General features: G+C 44.8%; 1 protein-coding gene across 5 annotated transcripts in view; it reads right to left on the bottom strand.

The window, feature by feature from the left end:
* Positions 1–21,261, bottom strand: part of LOC142292139 (uncharacterized) — a 218,340-nt gene that overhangs the window by 84,032 nt on the left and 113,047 nt on the right. For all 5 annotated transcript variants that reach the window (XM_075337285.1, XM_075337289.1, XM_075337286.1 and 2 more), the window contains 2 exons: positions 6,704–6,807; positions 3,649–3,677 (listed from right to left, as the gene is read on the bottom strand). In XM_075337285.1, the coding sequence (XP_075193400.1) occupies positions 3,649–3,677; positions 6,704–6,807 (133 nt within the window). The remainder of the gene's footprint in view (positions 1–3,648; positions 3,678–6,703; positions 6,808–21,261) is intronic.

Here is a 21,261-nt window from a genome sequence, read left to right as displayed (position 1 = left end):
CGGGCCCCGTTCTCCGTGGCCCGTGATTGCACTTAGAGATTAACTCACCTGTGCCCGCTCCCGCTCTCCATGGTGCTGATCGCTCCCGCGGTGCAGCATCCGGCTGGCGCTGACCCCCGCAGCAGCTGCTTCCGGGTCGGCTGTGTCGCACATCATGAATATGCGCGACAATAATGAGCCGGCTCAGAAGCAGCAGGGAGAACGGGCTGCAGAGGACATCGTTGGACGCCGGGTGAGTTAAAATGATTTTTATTTTAAAAGCACGTTTTTTTCTGGCACGTGTTTCACGGACCACACCACTGCGTGGTCCGTGGAACATCAGTGATGCCAGAAAAAAATGGACATGTCTCCGTGCGGCAAACACGCACACGCGGGTACGCCGCACGGAGACACGTGCAGTGAAAAATCACTGACGTGTGAGCAGACCCATTCCACAATGTCAGTGATTCGGGTACATTTAAAAAAAAAGCACAAACGTACCAGAATCACTGACGTGTGAAAGAGGCCTAAGGCTATGTGGCCATGATCCAGCGACACGGCGTCTAGTACACAGTGTCAGCCTTCCTGCAGCTGCCCATGCCCACGATTTGGGTTCAGGCTGCTGTGGAGCTCTATGCTACCTGCAGAGAACACTCTCGTCTCCGCAGCATAAATTGACATGCTGAGGCTCGGGAAGCTGCGCCACCGGTCAGTTTATGCTGCGGAGAAAAGAAGCACAGTGGGCATGGGATCTCCAAAAATCCTTCCACTGTGCTTCTACTGCACAACGCAGCGTTATGGACGCAGGGAAAACACTCAGCGCCCATAACGCTGCAAACCCTGATTGTGGGCACACAACCTAAAAAGCGTCAATGGATGTCAAATATATATAACGTCCCACCCCCGCCTGCATATTCTAAGCTGGCACCTTTAGTACCTTTCATGTGGCACTAAAGGGTGCCTAGCTTAGTATTTATCCAATAAAAAAAAAAAAAAAACAATGAAAAAAATGGCGTGGGGTCCCCCCTATTTTTGATAGCCAGTCAGGGTAAAGCAGACAGCTGTAGCCTGCAAACCACAGCTGGCAGCTTCATCTTGGCTGGTGATCAATTTGGAGGGCTCCCCAGGCTTTTTTTTTTATTTATAAATAAAGAATTAAAAAAAAAATAACGTGAGGTCCCCCAAATTAGATCACCAGCCAAGGTGAAGCTGACAGCTGGGGTCTGGTATTCTCAGGATGGGAAGAGCCATGGTTATTGGACTCTTCCCAGCCTAAAAATAGCAGGCCGCAGCCGCCCCAGAAGTGGCGCATCCATTAGATGCGCCAATCCTGGCGCTTCGCCCCAACTTATCCCGCGCCCTGGTGCGTTGGCAAACGGGGTAATAAATGGGGTTGATACCAGATGTGTAATGTCACCTGGCATCAAGCCCAGCAATTAGTGATGTCACGGCGTCTATTAGATACCCGACATAACTAATTGACAGTAAACAAAAGCAAAAAAAAATGACAAAAAATTTTTTATTAGAAAAAACACTCCCCAAATCATTCCCTTGTTCTCCAATATAATCAAAAAATTTGAAAAAAATGGGTCCGCAGAAATCCATATGGACGTCCCACGTCGCCTCTGGACCTTCTAGAATATGGGGGCACGTTCAGGGAACGTATCCCCCATTTTCTAGGAGGGCAGACCCTCCATTTGAGGAGAGTGGGTGCCAAAAATCTGCACCCACTCTCCCCGGGTCACAGCTGCAGAGTGCCGAGCAGCCAGCACAGCTCTCTGAACACAGTGCTGGCTGTCAGCTGCTCTGCTCATGTGACCGGCCGGCGTCTGCTGTGAAGGAGGAGGGGGCCGCGGGGGATCAGCGCTGCGACCGGACAGGTAAGGGGGAATACCGAGGGAATAGGGGGTGACCGGGCAGGGCCTGGGGGGAATTTTTCTGTCGCATGTGTTATTGCACATGCGACAGAAATCATAGGAGCAGGGCGGCCGGTGCGCTACTGTGCGCGTGGCCATGTTGGATTTTCGGGAGGGTGGTCGGGGGTCGGGGCGGGCACTTTGGTGACACCGGGGGCTTTCCAGGACTTTGCCAGGAAGTGAGGTCAACAGGAAACCTCTTGACCTCACTTCCAGGTAAATGCCTGCGTTCTGGCGTGCCGACAAAGGCCGCGGACTGCAACAAAAAAGCAGCGAACTGCGGTGTAGCTGCGTTCTGACCCGCATCATTGATTTAATGGGGGAGAGAACGCAGCCACACCGCACAAAAGAAGTGACATGCTGCTTTTCTTTCCGCACCGATTTTTGGCATCCAAAACGCTGCGTTTAGAAACGCAGCATGTGCACTGATTTTTCGGCTTTCTCATACACTTTGCTGGGAAAGCTGAACGCATGCAATTTGCCACTGAAACGCTGCGGTTTTAAACGCAGCGTTTCCGCGGTAAAAAACGCAACGTGTGCACACAGCCTAAGGCAGAAAAACCAACAAACAAGCAACATCTGAAGTCAGCTGCAGTAAAGGCCTACGAAGCATCATTAAGGAGGAAACACAGTGCTGGGTGACGTCAATGGCTTCCAGACTTCAGGCAGTCATTGCCTGCAAAGAATACTTTACTAAATATAAAAAATTAACATTTTATTCATGGCAAAGTCCAGTTACTTTTGAGCCCCTGAAATTAGGAGGCTTTGTAGAGAAATGGCTGCAATTCCGAAACGTTTCAGTGGATATTTTTGTTCAACCCCCTTTAGTTAAACTTGAAAGTCTCCACTTCAATTGTTCATTGTAAATAAACAAAAAAATAGTGGCATGCAGAGAATGATCATCTCACTGCCTCCCATATACACTGTAATGGTCTCAAAGCCCCCCTGTATATAGCATGATGCACCTATAACTGAATATTATAAGAAAGCAAAGATTATGCTTGCCTAATCCTGACACCCGGCACCGCAGCCTCCATCTCCTCCTCAGACTTTCCCACCGGGTCTGATGTAATAACGTCATCATGCCATGTGCGTGGTACTCTGATGCCTCATATGCCGTAGCCCTACAGCGGTCTGCAGCTTAGGAGATGGACAGTGACAAAGCTCCCTGCTCTGGCTCCCACTCTCTCACAGGATTGAAATGTATCAGCGTCATATTAATGTTGACATGGGTCAATGTTGCAGTTGCCAAAGATTTGAGACTCCAGGCAAAAGGTTCGGGACTGGAGCCCTGGGTCTTTGATGCTAGTGAGACCCCTGATACTGACATATGCATCTGATGTATGGCTAAATGTGTTGTGAATATTCTTCATTCAATATGAAACATTTATAATTAGCAATTTCTCTTTTAAGAATTAACTATATATCTTCCCATCAACATAATATAAAAGTTCCTTTATTGTACAAATATTCCAAAAAATAAATTGACACTCAGGTTTTACATAGTATCAGGGACCTGAACATTTTTCTATATCCCTGTATTTCACCATTTGCACAATCTTGTTGGGGATTTACAAGGGGCAGATGTTGCAGAAATGACTGTGCTTTCAGTCAATACAGATTGAAACTACAGAACTTTCTGCAAGTTCCATTTGGATGAATAGGACAGTCACAAAAATTTCTGTAACAAAAACTGCAGCGCGTGAATACAACCCTTTCACGTTTCATGTACATGAAAACTATAAAAACTTACGGTTGGCCAGACGTGGACGGGATAGCTTCCTGGAAACGTAAGACATGGAATTTGTTAAACCAGTGTTGTAGAGAGAACATATTCATTAACATTTGTACTTTATCATATTCGGTTTTGTTCACAGAGTTTTGCCTTGACTTTTTTTTTTTTTTAACAAAATAGTAGTAGACACTTTACAAAAAAAAAAGAAAAAAAAAAAGCTTACTTTTTCTCTGCATGCAGTCTCTGCAAATTCTACAGTTAACACAAGCTAAACGTGTTGTCCGATAAATAAAATTGCTGACTTATCGATAGATGATAAATATACAACTGCTGGGAGCCCGAGTGCAGAGACCCCCACTAATAGTGAGATTGTGGCAAAAGTGTTCTGTGTGAAGTAAGCGTTACCGAGCATGTAACTGCTCCATGAATTTAATATACTGTACTCTTATAGACAGTTAATGGACAGTGTTATGGGACCATGGTCGCACATGCTCAGTAACAATTCACAAAGAACACTTTTAGACCCCCATTCTTGTGATCGGAGGGGGACCCAGCAGGCATAGATTTATCACCTAACCTGTGATAGAGCTTATAAGACAACCCATCTTTAAATTTTAAACTTATTTTCATATACCTTATTAGAGAATTAAATGGTTATTCCCAAAATACGTTGTTCAGGATCCATAGGGCCAGCAATGCCAAGGTTCTTCAGCCCCTTCTTGGAGTAGAGATATGCACGTTTGACCTCTGATCTTTTCATGGTCTATGGGATCACTCAAGAAAATAGTGTAGCACACCATTTCTGGTAGTCAAATAGACAATGAATACGATGGTGATTGAGCATGTGCACTTATGCTCCATTCAAGACTGTGCTGCAGAGCCTAGTTCTTCAGGTTGTACAGATGTAGTTTGGGATCACTGAGGATTCCGAAAGCCTGACTTCCAGAGGAAACCCGGAATGGAGAGATCACTAATAAGCACAAAGGGAGAGTACTGAAGGATGTTCAAAACAATATTGAGGTGCCCAAGATGCAAGGGGCCTACTACTACTGGCTCGGAGCTTGCCCTGGCCAGGTGGCCAGTCCTGACCTGCAGCCTAAAAGGTGAAAATATTCAAGACAGGAACTGGGCAATTGGGATTCAACCCTGTGGCCGATAGCCTACACTAAGCTAAACTATAGGTGTCGGCTGGCCTGGTGTAGGCTGGACTCAACTTTTTGTCTAAGATATATTCTTGGTGTCAACCTCCTTGTGGCAGCATCTAACCCTTGGTTCCTGTGTCCACCAATGAAGTATCTGAGAGATGACACTTTTACTAACCACTTAAGTCTCAAAATTATTCCTGCCCTTCATAAGAGTCTTTACTACTTAGTAGACTAATTTTGGCTGTTACGACACATGTGTCTGGTAGTCTGGTAGCGTTCCTGAGGAATTTCAGCTCAATTCCCATGGGCAATGGCCTCTAGTTCATGAATATTCTTGGGCTTGTGTGCTACAACCCTCTTTCAAATTCCGCCATAGATATTCCATGTGGCTCAAGCCAAGATGACTGAAGACCAACCAGAATTTTCCAGTACGTCCTCTGAAAAAAACCCATGGTGGACTTAGATGTATGTGTGGATTTATTGTTGTTGAGAGTTTTTGACCACTTGTCTCCTCAGGAATCTGGTGGTAGTTGGTGATACCTTCCTTTGTCTGCCACATCCAAGTACTGTAGCCAGTGTTCCTCCAATTCTTATCGTGCGATTTATGCTTCCAACATTTTTTCTAGGGGTGTTCAAGGCTTTTGCTTTCTCTTTGCATCCTGTTCCTTTTTTGTGCAATGATCTTTTTTATTAACTTTTTGGACCACTGTCTTGACTTATGAATATTAAAGATCATTATCAATGAGGAATCGGCTAATATTCCATCAGGAACACTACCAGGAGCTGGTGTTCAGCGATGCACCACGTTTACAGCTGGTTATAACAGCCAAATGTGCTCTAGTAAGTACTAAAGATATTTGACGTGAGGGAGCATTAATACTGAGATGGTAGTAGTCATTGCAAGTGGTATTGTGTGTCAAATTTGGAGAAACCCCGTGTTCTATTACTGTTGAGAAGTGTAAATTGTTCTTTTGATTTCTTGCAGACAGCATAGTTACATAGGTTGAAAAAAGCCTTAGGTCCATCTATTTCACCCTTCCTCTACCAATTATATATTTTGTCATTAAGTTACTTATAACCGACAATGTTGTGTGTACTGAGGAAATCATCCAGCCCTTTTTTTAAAAGATATTATAGTGTCAGCCATTCCTACCTCTTGTGGTCGGCATTCCACAAGTTGACTGTTCTAACTATAAAGAACCCTTTCCTATTTAGCTGCTGGAATCGCCTTTCTTCCACTTGCAGCGAGTGCTAACAGGTCCTTAGAACTGTCTTTGGAAGAAATAAGTCCTTTATATTGACCACACATGTATTTATACATATAAATGAGATCTCCTCTGAGATGTCTTTTTTCTAAGCTAAAACAAATACAACTTTTTCAACCTCTCATCAAACTGATTCCATATGCTAGATGTGGCCTTACAAGTGATTTATACAGTGGTAACAATACGTTGGGATCACAGGATCCAATCTCTCTTTTTACACACTCTAAAATCTTGTTTGCATTTGCAGCTGCTACTTGACATTGAGAACTGCCTAACGTTTGTAAATTTTGCCACTGATCCTAATTTGTAATGAAAACTGAATACATTTAATTTGAATTGTACATAAAGAAGAATATTTAGGTGCAAAATATTTTAAGTGGCACTCACTGTGTGCCTCAAAACATATGGCCAGGGCTGAACTCCTAATTCTGTGACTTCTGAGCTGAAGTTTCCATGCTTACTTTACCGTCTCAATGTCTGCAGAATATGCTACATATAACCCTCCCATAATATAGTTGTCTGCTTAGCTGTATGGGTTTTTAACAACAAACTTTTTAACTGTTTGCAATGACAAACAGAAGAATTTTGATTATACCGTAGTTCTTGTCTATTATACAGTTCTGTGATTCCAAGATAGCAAGAGTCATTTAGAAAAGTACTGACCTCATTGTCATCAATTTCAACAGTTGAATGAATAGCTAATAGAAAGGTGGCTTCTGGTTGATCATCGATTGCCACATTCTGCATGGCTGTAGTATGTGGATGACCTGCATAGAAAATATTAAAAGGGAAATAATGTTTTCATAGAAACTGTTCAAAATATGATAGAAAAACTAACAGACATAAAAAACAATCCAAAAGATGTGAAAAAAAGACATCAGTAGCAACCAGAGCAACGTGTCAAAATCCTAGAAAAATTACAGCCTATTACAGCATTGCTGTTTCCTGTAAAATTCTGCTATAGTAAAAAGGATCGGACATGCTAAGATGGAACAGGAAAACATACCTTGAAACGCTAATGTAATGTAGTGTATTAGGCTATGTGCGCACTAGAAAAGTGATTTTTCTCAAGAAAATTTCTTGAGAAACTTCTGGGAGATGAAGATTACCGCACCTGCAGTAAAAAAACACACCAAATCCGCGGGGAAAAACGCATGCGTTTTTTGTTTTTTTTTTAACTATATTTTTATTCAAATTTTTCAACAACATAACATTGGCATAAGCGAATTCAGCATTGTAAATTCAACATTACATTGTCATGTTTGATCATCCCAAATTCCATACCAATTTTTAAAATCAATAACCATAACATGGCAAGATAAAGCAAAGGAAAGCAGCGACCCCTTAACCCATCATTCTTATCATTCCCCCCATTGAACCCTTGTGAACATGGTAATGACATACAATAAAGAAGTCCCACTCAAATCGGTTATTTCCCCCTCTCCTTTTAGTCAGCTTTCGGCCTTTCCTCCCCCACCTCCAAGCCATCCAATGTATCCTTCAATTTTTCAGTATGATACCAGACTGTGTCTTTGAAAGGTGACATAATCCTGACTATCTCCTCCCGAGTACAATAGGCCAGTATGAATTTCTTCCATTTGTTAAAGTGCTGTCGTATTCTATCCGCCCTCCTTTCTGCATCCAATCCTTCTATTTCAAGAAGATGCATGAGCTGACCCAAGATCTCTTCAATCGCGGGGACCCTAGACTCCAACCAATTTTTTAGTATCGCTCTCTTGGCTGCCAGAAGTATCACATGTATAAGTCTGGGTGGGTTAGTCATCTTCCCTTTGGTATCGTTCCCCTCCTCCCAATGGTGAAAAATAGCGAACCCAGGTGAGAGCCGAACTTCAAGACCCCACACCTTTTGTATACAACTTTTGATCTGTGACCATAATGGACTCAAATGGGGGCAGGACCACAACCCGTGAAGGAGATCAGTTCCACTACTCTTACACTTAGGGCAATACGTAAGCCTGTCTGGCTTTGTTGCTGATGGAGGGAGATTAAAACCATAAATTGCCTTGTGCATAATTCTAAATTGGGTTTCTCGCCAATTCTCATTTAAAATTGATTTACGAAGAGCATTCCACCCTCCCCTAATTTTTACCCCCATAGACGGGTCTTCAAATTGTTTTTCCCAAGATTTAAATAAACCTTCTGGGTGCTGTCCTATTAATAGATCACGCATGGCTCCATAAAGAAAAGAGATAGATGATGAAGTTATTGAGTTCTTTACCAGACAATCAAAAGAGTTAAATACTACCTCCTGGGTCACATCATGCAACTGAGTCATAATACTATATCTCACTTGGTCATATTGGATTACTTGGTTAGGCCCCAGGCCATACTGCGCTATAATTTCGTCTCTACTCAACCATCTAGGCTCTGAGGTGTGCAAGAGATGAGCAACAGTCCTTATACCCCGCACCTTCCACTCTTCAAACAGCTTATTGCTTGTCCCCTGCACAAACTCTGGATTCCCCCATATAGGCAAGTATTTGGATATTTTATGGGGAAGTTTGTAGTTTTTCCTCAACGCCTTCCACGCTGCAATCGTGTCTTTAAATAAGGAAGAGTGCTTGATTTTCACTGGGAGATTAGCCTGCCTAGTATGAAGTAATGCCACCAGATCCCAAGGTTGTGCATAGTCTCTCTCAAGCTCCAACGCTGAATAATGCCTAGAGCCTTTAATCCAATCCAATATATATCTAGTCAAACAGGCTATATTGTAACCCCGAATGTTCGGCAAACTCAGACCTCCATGAACCTTAGATGCCATCAGCTTCTTAAGCCCTATACGAGGGCGTTTCCCCCTCCAAATGAAGTGTGAAAAAGCTCTATTTAGCTGGACAATATCTTTATGCTTGAGAAGCAGGGGAAGTGTTTGAAGATGATACATTAATTTTGATATCGACATCATCTTAATTAGGTGGACTCTACCAATTATGTTCAATGGAAGGTCGTGCCATCTTTTAAGATCTTGCTCTATTTGGCTCAGAAGGGGTGGATAGTTTAGACTATAAAGGGTTGCCGGAACCTTACCTATTTTAACTCCCAGGTATGTGATATATGACTTAGCCACTGTAATTCCTTCAAAAGGGTTCTGCTCCCGTGTTTGAACATTTGTCCCTCCCAGGTATAGGAGCTCGCACTTTGACGCATTAATCTTGAAGCCTGAGTACGCTCCAAACTCTCGCAAAATTTGTAAAATCTCGGGGACCTGCTGAGCTGGATTCGAAAGGAAAAGCAAAATGTCATCCGCAAAAAAAGCTGACTGAATTTGTCTATTATTTACAGAAATACCCTGGAAGGTGCTATGTGTAGATAACAATCGTACCAATGGTTCCAGAGCCAGATTAAAAAGTAATGGGGAAAGGGGGCAACCCTGTCTGGTTCCTTTCAGTAACGGAAAAGGGGCTGACAGATATCCTGGAATGTAAACTTGAGCCTTCGGATTTGTGTAAATTTCTCTAATGTAGGTATAAAATGACCCCGAAAAACGCATTTCATCTAGAACTCTATAAAGCCATGATCACTCAATATTGTCAAAGGCTTTCTCGGCATCTATTGTAAGCAAAGCGGGAGATTCTCCTTTCAGAGGCCGAAGGTTAACCCTATCCAGGACAAGAAGAACTTTTCTAATATTTAGTGTCCCTGATCTTTTCTGAATGAAACCGGCCTGTGCTGGGGAAATCAGTTGGGGAAGAATTATAGCTAGACGATTTGCCATAATCTTTGACATTATCTTCATATCTAGGTTGATAAGTGATATGGGCCTATACGAACCCGGCTCCTTCGGGTCCTTCCCCTGTTTAGGGATCAATTTTATATATGCCCGGTTATTATTTTGGAAAGACGCATTACCGTCTAGTATGCTATTATACAGCTCTAGTAATGTAGGTAAGATCTCTTCCTTTACTGTTTTATAGAATTCTCCCGTAAATCCGTCAGGGCCAGGGGCTTTATAATTATGCATGGAGTTGATTGTCCCCAATACTTCTTCCCCCGTAATTTTGGCATTCAGAAAAGTGCGATGCTCTTCTGTGAGTCGAGGTAGTGTCACTTTAGATAAAAGATTATTATCAGGAAATTTGTCTCGCTTTTCCGACGAATAAAGGTTTCTATAATACGTGCCTAAAGTCTCAATTATTGTCTTAGGGTTTTTGTGTATCTCCCCCTTTTGATTTTTTATTTCCATGGGTCCCTGAGTTATAATCCTATTTTTCGCTAAGTTGGCCAGTATTTTCCCTGCTTTATTTCCAAAGCGATGTAATGTAGCTTCTTGCATTGACCTAGCCATTTGTTCCCGTTTTTCCGCCCACTCATTAAAAGCTCTTTGGGCTATTACCCATCTATCTCTATGGTTCCTATCAGGATGCTTTTGAAAAGAAGTATATGCTTCCCTCAATTTATGGGAGGTTTCAGTAAATTTAAGATGAGCCTTTTTCTTCAAATAGGAAACATGTGCTATCGTTCTGCCCCGTAATACTGCCTTCGCCGTGTCCCATAATAACATAGGTGTGTCTTTATGTTGATCATTATGTACCATAAATTCCGTCCACCATTCCTTTAATTTCAAGGAAAAATCTTCGTTATCTTTAAGGAAGGAAGGATATCTCCACAGATAGTCCGTTCCTCTGGGATAAATGTTTGCTAGGTCTAGCACCACCGGGGCATGGTCAGAAATCACCAAATCCTGGATAGTAGCTGAGTGGAGCGCACGTACCAGGTTCCCTGAAATAAGAAAGTAGTCAATGCGAGACCAGGAGCTATTAGCATGTGAATAGTGCGTAAATTCCCTATCCTGAGGGTGCAGTAGTCTCCACGCATCCCATAAGGCCGTGGCATTTAACAGAGGACGCATAACTTTATCATGGCCGCGCGGTACATTTGGGGGGCCTTTAGCATTTTTCCTGTCCTCTAGCACAGATACCACCGAGTTGAAATCCCCCCCAATTATTAGATTAAAATGGGCATGTTCTAAAATTTTGGCCTCAAGTCGTTGAAAGAATGATTTGTTGTTTTCGTTCGGGGCATAAATATTAAAGATTTTATAAATTCCTCCAGGTATCTCCACTGAGATCATCTGAACCCTACCTTCCGTGTCCGCATATGTTTCCAGGACTTGATGTTGTAATCTCCTACTTACTAATGTAATAACCCCTGCTTTCCTTTTAACTGAAGATGACCCATAGACTCCTCCAACCCACAATTTCCCCATCCTCTGCATGTCTGAACCTTCCAGATGAGTTTCCTGAAGGAGCGCAATGTCCGGTTTGAGGCGATTAAGGTGGCGTAATATCTTAATTCTTTTTTGGGGGGAACGTAACCCCTTAACATTCCAGGTGACTATTCTCATAAAGCACATGTAATAAATGGAAATCCTGCCTTTCGTTTACCATGTTTTTGCTGCCCTCCCTTGCCAAAAAAAATTCAACCAATTAGACAATTGAACATAGTGCTCACTTGCAATAGTGAGAGTAGTAGTAATAATAATAACTCTGTGTAAAATCTTTGCTACTTCACTTGAATCCAAAATCCCCAAACATTTCAAACATCTCCCTCCCCTCCCCCCCCCAACTATACCATAATACTCAGACTTCACTTTTTTCTGATCATTTTCCAAGCTCAGTCAACCTTATACTTATAGCGTTTAACCAATATAAAGGAGTGTCCCACCTACAAAGAAAGAGAGAGAAGGAAAAAAAAAAAAAAAAGTTCTCTTTCCTTTCCTCCGCCTCAGATTTCTTGAACTTTTTCCACTGCGGCTTCTCCAGCCTAAATCAAAAACAGGTGTCCCACCTTGAACTTTACACATCCGACATTTGTCTATTTGTCTCAGGTTCCCTTAAGTTCCTTGTTTTGCTGTCTCCGGTCCTTCGGGGAAGCTGTAGCGAGCTTCACAGAGCTCCCTTTGGTCACTCTCTGGTTCGGTGAGTCGTTGCGCCCTGGTCCTGGAGAATTCCTGAGGTCACGAGGACTGCTGATCCGCTCAATAAAGGCCTCTGCCTCCTTTGGACTTGAGAAAGAATTGTAGGATCCATCCTGATGTCTGATAATCAACGTTGCCGGGTACTTTAACTGGAAGCGGATATTTCTCTTAAATAAGGCAGAGCATATGTATGAGAATGCCCTCCGCTGCCGTGTGACCTCCGCAGAAAAATCCTCGAAGAGCAAGATGCGCGAGCCTTTCACCTCCAAGGGATGTTTCAATTTCTTGTATGCCTGTAATATTTCCTGTTTATCGGAGAAGTCCAAGTATTTCATTATGACTTGTCTTGGGCGTCTGTTATGTTCACTCTCATCACCTCTCCTTGGCGGACCAATGCGGTGCACCCTTTCCACTTTTCTCCTTCCTGCTACTCCCAGGGTTGTAGGAATAGTGGATTCACACAATGTACGTAGCTCACCAACCGGGTATGTTTCAGGCAGGCCGACAATGCGCAAATTGCTTCTTCTGGAGCGGTTCTCTAGATCGTCCACACGGTCCCTCAGGGTCAGATTCTCCCTAGCCAGACGCATGACTGTAGTGTGGTCAGAGCTGAAGTCCTCCTCTAACGTCGACATTTTGGTTTCCATAGCCGCAACCTGTTCCACCGTCTCATCAAGTTGGTTCTGTATGGCACTGAGAGCTTTTGCTATTGATGCTTTAATTGTAGCGGAGATGTCAGGTAGCAAACGATTGGCGACTTCATCAGCCAGACGCTTATAATCCATACCCTCCACTGTTTTGAATACATCCGGGGTCCCCGGGGAATCCTCCATCTCCATCTGATGAGTATTTTCAGGTGACCGAGGGACACTTAATTCTGTATGGGCAGTCACAATCTTTTTTTCACACTGTACGCTGGATGTATGAGGATTTTGTGTTTTGGAGCTGCTGCGCAGCAGGTATCTTTCCATCAAATAGTGAATGAAGGGACGTAAGTTTTGACACTGATTTAGTGTGGGTTGTCAGACAAATCTTGATTCTGCTCCCCCTTTTGTTTATTCTCACTTTCACCCCTTTCTCCCACCTGCCAGAGTTATATGAATTCTCACTGTCCTGAAACTTTGCAGGGATGTATGTTTAAACTTCCCTCCTTCAGCTTCTTTCACTTTCTCCAGAGCTTTGCACTGAGTCTGTATGCCTAGAGATTCAGCTCCTGCTTATGCACAGGTCTGGACAAGATGGGGGAAGGGCCCAGGGATTCCCAGCTTTTTAACTCTTAGCTCTTTGCAGAACTTGTCAGTAGCGTGTTGTTTGCTGCTGATATCTTATCAGGACTCCAGGAGATTTATTATTCTGCTGCCGGTTAACTGCTTAGTGCTGGGGGAGTGAGTGCAAGGTAAGCTGCGTCCTGCTCTCTGTGTACAGATCTGATTTTAGTGCAGGGCAGGCTCCGGCGCCATCTTTATCACGCTGCCAGATCTTGAGAGGGAGGGGGAGAGCGAAATTCACTGCGCTGTTTCAAGTAATTATCTCCACGGCTCCCCATGAACTGCCCTGCATGTAGCAACTTCACTCACCGGAGGAATGGAGCGGGGGAGGCTGGTGGGTTGTCCGGTATATATGTCAGAGCTGCAGGGAATGACAGAGCTCAGGCGTCCTGTGTCCTACATGATCAGCGCAGGAGCCGGAAGTCCAACGCATGCGTTTTTGCCGCGGTTTTGCCGCAGATTGGTCCCTGCGGTTTTTTTTTATGCTGAACTGCAATAAATAATATAGATAATAGATAGATAAATCGATAGATAGACAGATAATGGATAGATGGATAGTTGGATAGATAGATAGATGAGAAAGACCTATATAATGTCCAACCCCCCTGCATATTCTAAGCTGGCACCCTTTAGTGACTTTCATGTGGCACTAAAGGGTGCCTAGCCTTGTATTTAGCCAAAAAATAAATAACGTGGGGTTCCCCCTATCTCTGTAGCCAGCTAGGGTAAAGCAGACGGCTGCAGCCTGCAGACCACAGCTGGCAGCTTCACCTTGGCTGGTAATCCAAAACAGAGGGCACCCCACGCTGTTATTTTACATTAAATAATTTAAAACAAAAAATGTGGGGTCCCCCCCAAATTGGATCACCAGCCAAGGTAAAGCGGACAGCTGGGGTCTGATATTCTCAGACTAGGGAGGTCCACTGTTATTGGACACTCCCCAGCCTAAAAATAGCAGGCTGCAGCCGCCCCAGAAGTGGCGAATCCATTAGACGTGCCAATCCTGGCGCTTTTCCCCAACTCATCCCGTTGCCCTGGTGCGGTGGCAAACGGGGTAATATATGGGGTTGATGCCAGATGTGTAATGTCACCTGGCATCAGGCCCTGGGGTTGGTGAGGTCAGGCGTCTATCAGATACCCGACATCACCAACCCAGTCAGTAAGAAATAAAAAATAGACAACAAAAAAAATTTTATTTGAAAAAACACTCACCACATTCCCTCTTTCACCAATTTATTGACAAGAACAATCAAATCCTGGTCCGGCGTAATCCAATAAGGGGGGGTGTCCCACGGCGATCCATAACATAGTCACTGTCCCAGTCCATGAAGAACAGATTTTTTCTCAAAATCTTCAGAAAGAATTTTCTTGAGAAAAAAAACGCAGCGTGCGCACAGCTATTTTTTCCCATAGGTTTTGCTGGGAAATGTCTGCAGGAAGATTACAAACATTTCTCAAGAAATTTCTGCAGCAAAACCGCGGGTAAAACCGCGGGTAAAACGGCCTAGTGTGCACAGGGCCTTAGGCTGCTTTCACATACCAGTTTTTTTGCATCAGGTACAATCCGTCTCAAAAACCTATGCAACGGCTGCGGCGTAAAAAAACGAATCCATTGCATAAAAATTTTTCCATGCGTCCCGTCCGTTTTTTGACGGATGCGGCTTGATACTGAGCATGCGCAGTTAAAAAAAACCGCATCCAGTGGCCGGATGCAGTTTTTGCCGCAGGACGCCGCATCCGGCGTCCATAGGCTTGCATTGTAAATCGCGGCCCATCGTGCCAGATCCGGCGTGATGCGGTTTTTTCGCCGTACAAAAAAAGTGCCAGGCAACGTTCCATCCGGCCGCCGCATGGGCTAAATATGCTGCATCCGGCAAAAAACGGATGCAATGCAAGGCCATGCGACACAATACGGCGCTAATGCAAGTCTATGCGGAAAAAAAGCAACCGGTGAGAAAAAAAAAACAAACAAAAACGGTTGCATTTTTTCTGCAAAGCGCCGTATTGTGCCGCTGAGCAAAAACTGAATGTGTGAAAGCAGCCTTAGCAAGTTGTGGTGTATACACTTAGATTGAAGGAACTGCACACCTAAAGGTACTTGGAGATGCTTCAAATAGGATTTGTTGTCAGTTGTCAACATTTCGGGTGAAGACCCTTCATCAGGCGTAGAAGCAATGTTCAATGCATAAAAGTCAAGGGGATCAAAAAGGTGAGAGGTGGGATTAACCCAAACAAGGACAACAAAGATCCAGCTGTATTAAGGCCTCTGGTGTGTACACTACTATTTCATCAGTTGTGGACGAAGGAGAAATGCTGCATACATACTTTACAGACAAAAAAGATGGAAAAAAATTCTAGGTGTGCAAATACTCCCCCATACATATTAGAATGCTGTTCGAGGAATAATTGCTCACCCACACATAGAAGCACTTGGTTTTACCACGAACTCATGGCTGTAGCATAACTCCAATGAGAACATAAGAGCGTGCATGGAAGATTAACAGGCTGGGATCCTTCTCTCCCGCAACATAATCTGTCAAGAATTAGGAGGCCCTCATGCAGATTAGTCGATCCCAGGATCGCGTCAGGTTTGGATGTCAATAGTTTAATGAGTATGGGGGCCTTAAAACGCAGCTTGGATGTGAACTCTAGATGCAAACGCTAAAATGCATTGAATTTTTTTCATTCATATTTGCAGGTGGATGTAGCCGCCAACAAAACAACTGCAATCAGTTGTCTACTTTTTCAGAAATATATACTGTATGGTGTGTGGTTCGCTCTTTAGTGTATAATTCTTGATTTTTTTAAATTGATATATATTTTATTTTTATTTCTAAGACACTAAGTCTAAAAATTATCCAAAGCAATCAGAAGTACAAATACATGTGGGCCAACTCAAGTTTCGCCTCTACAGCTACATCTAGGGACCATATGATAACAAGATATCAGTACTAGATGTTACGGCCCCTGGGTCTGTTGCTCCACGTTCCACTTCTGCTTCTAGTTTGCGTAGTTCCAGTCGTTTGGGAACTTCTTAGCTTCCTGAGTCTAAGTCCCAATTTTGAGCTACTGAGCATGCTCACGGACTTAGCCTCAGAAATGACTAAGTGTGTACTCTGTTCTAAGCATGTCTGCAATGTGGAATTACATGATTGGCCGTGGGTGATGTCACAGATGATGCGGGGATCACATGGTCCTAGGCATGTGACGTGGCATTACATGATTGGCCGAGGGTGACGTCACTTCTGTCGTTGCTCGTTACTATTGGCCCAGGGTTGTTCCTGTTAATTATCCTCCATCTTGTGGGCGGAGCCAAGTTTATAAAGGGCCCTGGAGCCCGCCTCTCGGTGCTCAGTCGTTACATGTGCTTGTCTGGGAGTAGACGCTCCATGCGAGTCTGCATAATATACCCGCTTCCCATGCTTTAGGGGAGTCGGGCTAGGTAGGAACCTCTCCCCCTATGCTCCTGTTTACTCTTTGCGGATAGCATAGAGAGTTCCCTGGCTCCTTATAGTGCGGTTAGCACATGGGGCTTGGACAGGGACTTGCACTTGAGCCATTTCAGAGAAAGCTATTGCTCTCTGTTATCAGTTGTCATATTACACTTCCTCTATGAGCATAAAAGAGGTTAGTTCTTAGGTTTGCCTGTGACCATTTTTTTTTTTAAATCAGAAATTTTTATTGCATTTTAAAACTTTCATAAACATAACAACAAATTGTGAGGGTAGTCCTCACACATACCCCCTCCCTCCCCTCCCCCCACCCTCTTCCGGTCGACAGTCTCACCCCTCCACTCTCTGCATCCCTCTTTATTCACATAATGACCTGCCCTCCTTATTTCTCAGCCACTGCGATCTTTCCTTTCCTACCTATACTCTAAATATCCTATCTTTCAGTAGATCAAATGACGCTAATCCTGGAAAGTCCAGCCACTTGCTCCAGATCTTCTCATATTTTCTCCTTCCCCTTTTAATATAAACATTTTTCTCCATATAAATAATATAATTCACTTTTTCAACAAATTCCTTACGTGTCGGTGCTTTTTCAGATAGCTAATACAATTAGTTTCCTTGCTGCATACAACAATCGTGCCACTGCCAGTTTCTCTTGTTCATCCACCCCCACTTCATCCACATAGCCCAGTACACACACCAGCGGGTTTCTGGGTAGGTCCACTTGCATCACTGATTGAATTAAATTTAACACTGTGATCCAGAACCCTTGTAAACACGGGCATTCCCACAACATGTGCATGATCCCTGCTTCCTCCACAGTACATTTTGGACACTTGGAATCTGTTCTCACTCCCACTTTCTTCATCCACACGGGGGTTCTATATACTCTGTATATAACATACAATTGCGATAGCCGTTTTGCCTCGCTCAGAGACATTTTGATGACATATTGCAAAATAGACTCCCATTTCTCCTCCCCAATTTCTCCCAAATCTTCCACCCACCTTGCATATGCCCCAATTTGTTGCCTCCCAACAGACATGGACAGAAGTCCCCCGTAGACCATCGATATACATCCTGCCGTCCCTCTCTGCATCCCTAATATATTAATTACACTATCTGATTGTATAACAATTGGTGTTATGCTGTTCTGCGATTCAAATGCGTGACGTAGCTGCAGGTATTTATAAAACATACTATGTCCCAGTGGGAAGTCTTTTAGCAGTACTTCAAAAGTCTTAAATAGGTTTCCATCCATCACTTGGGAGAGGTACCAGATACCAATTCTCCTCCATTGCCCAAATTCTTTAAGGGATAAAAGTTCCGGAATGTTGGGGTTGTCCCACATGAGGGTATATCTGGTGAACCCGGTTACCCGTCTCATCTGTTTGATCTTACCCCATACTTTATCTATCAACTGTATAGTAGGATATAATGCAGAGTGTGGACGAAACTTTCCCGCCTCCAGACTTGTAAGCAGAGGACCTTTTCCGCTCACATACTGTAATATTTTCCCCGCCAAGGTCTCCAAACCTGTCACACCCCACCCCACCATGTGTTGGCTCTGGGCAGCTAAGTAATAGCACCAAGGATTAGGTAGAGCCAGTCCCCCTTCGTCTTTTGGTCTCTGTAAATATTCTAACCTCATCCGTGGGCGCTTCCTTCCCCAGATTAAGCCTCGGAAAATAGAATTTATTTTATAAAACCTATTTTGTGGTAGCCATACCGGGGCGTTATGGAGCACATAGTTAAAATGATACTAATGCCCCAACTGCTCTAAGTTGACTCTCCCCACCACCGAAAGGTACAGTTTGGACCAGGCCAGAATCTTTTGTTTGAACTTAAGTAAAAGGGGGGCGAGATTAAGACGTTCATAGTTTGCCTGTGCCTCCTTACCTAGGAGCATTGTTTATGCTTTCTTAATTTACTAGCTTACTTCTGTGAAGTAACAGAGGTATTTCCTATTCGCATGGGGTAGTCGCCCTAAATTATTTGCTACCACATATTAGTTTATGCTAATACGGTACTCGCTGTGAGTTAAACAAGGAGTGTCGTACTAGTCCTAGTGTTGCTGTGAAGTAACAGGAACAAGTACTACGTCTGTGGTACAGAGACCCTTTTCTGCTGTCACTAGCAGCAGTTGCATGGTGGGCCCTGACTCGTAATTAGTTATAATACCAGGCAGCCCCGTAACACTAGAGCTGATCGTATCGGCAAAAAACTGGTGTGGAGACACGGGGCTCAGTAGGTGCTGTCGTCCACTGGCTCAACCGCCTTTAAAAAGACAGCATGGCCCAGGGCTCATCCCAACTGAACGCCCAACCTGCATTACCATGGGCAGAACACTACTCGGACAACATAGGGTGAGGGAATCACAATATTAAGACTTTATTGGATCTCCAAACAATTAACGGTACATAGCACATAACCAGCAAAACCACAAAATGTAACCGGCAACAGTTTCTCACCCTTCCGTTGGCTCACCAGGGATTAGAATGTCCATGCCTCAGAGCTTCCAGGGCTACTTACTCCAAACCAGCAGCACCGTGCTTTCGGTGGGCACCCACCGAGAATGAAATAATGCCAGATTTTGGAAGCTGGCTGAGGACCGCAAAACCTGTAGTCAGGTGACTGGATTGTCCCAAGCTGGATTCCTTCCTTAGGTAGTCTTTGATATCTCAGCGGAATCCTTGCATTCGATGCTGCAGTCCATATAGTATTATAATCCAGGTTCGGTTATGGCTTGCCAAATCGGATCCGCAGGTCCTAGATTGGTAGCATGTAGCAAGAGTCTACCCGGGAAATGGACAGTCCTTCTTATAACCCTGAGCTCTCCATTTAGACCATTGGGGTCTTCACGATTGGTGGATAAGACTGGGCTCTTATTGGCTAGATTTCAAGCCGTATACAAAATATAGTATTAATGGTCTCTGGCAGAGACAAGGGATAGACAGCTAAGTTACATCACAGTGTCAGCGTGTCAACTGACTGCAACCAATCACAGGCGCCAGGACGGCCGGTGGGCGGGGAAAGCAGTGCAAGTGTGTGCGGGTCAGTATGGTGAGCGTGCATGTAGACAGAAACACATGCACGCTCCTGTCAGGGTGTGTGGCTGTGCAGATGATGTGATGTCAGATTCGTACATGTCTGGCAAAACATCACCGGCATGACCTGTCGCTCTCTGAACATGAGCATGCATGTACCTAGAAACACATGCACCCTCCTGTCAGGGTGCGCGGCTGTGCCAGTGATGCAAAGTCAGATTCGTACAAGTCTGGCAAAACATCATCCGGCAAGTCGTGTGAGTCGCTTGCAAGTGTGACCCTGGCCTAAGAGAAATCTCATGCGGTTTTTTTTTTTTGTTTATTTAAATAAATAAATAATTTAAAATAAAAACCGACATGCGGTCCCCCCTAATTTTCATCCCCAGCCAAGATAAAGCCAGCTGGGGGCTAGTATTCTCAGCCCGCAGCTGCCCAGCATTACCGCATCCATTAGATGTGACAATCCCGGTGCTATACCAGCTCCTCCCGAATTGCCCTGGTGCAGTGGCAAACGGGGTAATGACTGGTTAATAACGTGGCGCCCTGGACAAGCCAGGTCATCACAGGAACTGCAACATCACACCCCACACCCCGGTTAGGCACATCAAAGTCAGACAAAAATCCTTGTTGCCTCCCTCCAGGGGCTGATGTCCACACCAGGGGGTGGAGCCAGGCAGTTGGCCCCGTCCGCCGAAGAGTGCACAGTCCTGGAGGCGGGAAAAGGAAGTCAGAACAGTGCAGAGGAGTCTAGTGGAGGAGTGTAGTTGGAAGGAGAGTGAAGTGGTAAAGGAGCAGACTGACCGTGTCCGGGTGCGTGGCCCGGGCACTGAACAGCAAGGTTGGCGGACGGTGGTGACCGTCTGCAGGCGAGGCAGATTGACGTGAACCGTAAGGACCGAGGACGGGTGGTGGCCCGCCGGTACCGGATCGGGAAGCGAAGAGAAGCCAGCACCGTTCGGCAGGGCCTACGGACCCCGACCAGGCTAGGAGTCGCCGTAAAACCAGTCAAATCCGTTAGCAAAGGGAACCTCCAGGGTTTCCCAGCAGTCAAGACCCGATAGAAGGCAACAGCTCAAACCGTGAAGGGAAACACAGTCACCGCCAAGGCTACAGTTCCCAGGGCCAGAGCCTGCGGGCAAAAGGGGCTCCTTCAGCATCCATCCAAGCTTGGGAGCGGGTTACCGGTGGGAAGCCACCGGAACCGAGAATCCAACACAGGTGCAGGGAAAGGCAGTCGCCACCAACCTACCAGGAGAAGAACAACCGCAGCCGTCTGTGGGACCCGTCCATCCAGCCGTTTGTTTTACTGGAGACTTTGTATTCATCATTGGCTGAGTGAGTACCACTGTGCCGTGCGGCACCGCGCTGTCCCCGCGACCCTGCACCTCACCAGGCCCCGTAACCCGCCTGCCATCCCTACCCCTCACCGGGCCCCGGGACAACCAACCCCCCTACCCACGGAGGGGAAGAAACAACATCCAAGCTGCTCCCGGTCACCGCTCCCGGGATCCCCGTCCAG

The sequence above is a fragment of the Anomaloglossus baeobatrachus genome, chromosome 2 (assembly GCF_048569485.1).
Source record: "Anomaloglossus baeobatrachus isolate aAnoBae1 chromosome 2, aAnoBae1.hap1, whole genome shotgun sequence".
NCBI classification, from domain to species: Eukaryota; Metazoa; Chordata; class Amphibia; order Anura; family Aromobatidae; genus Anomaloglossus; species Anomaloglossus baeobatrachus.
The sequence above is the reverse complement of the archived record's forward strand: the minus strand, read 5'-3'. Positions and strand labels throughout refer to the sequence as shown.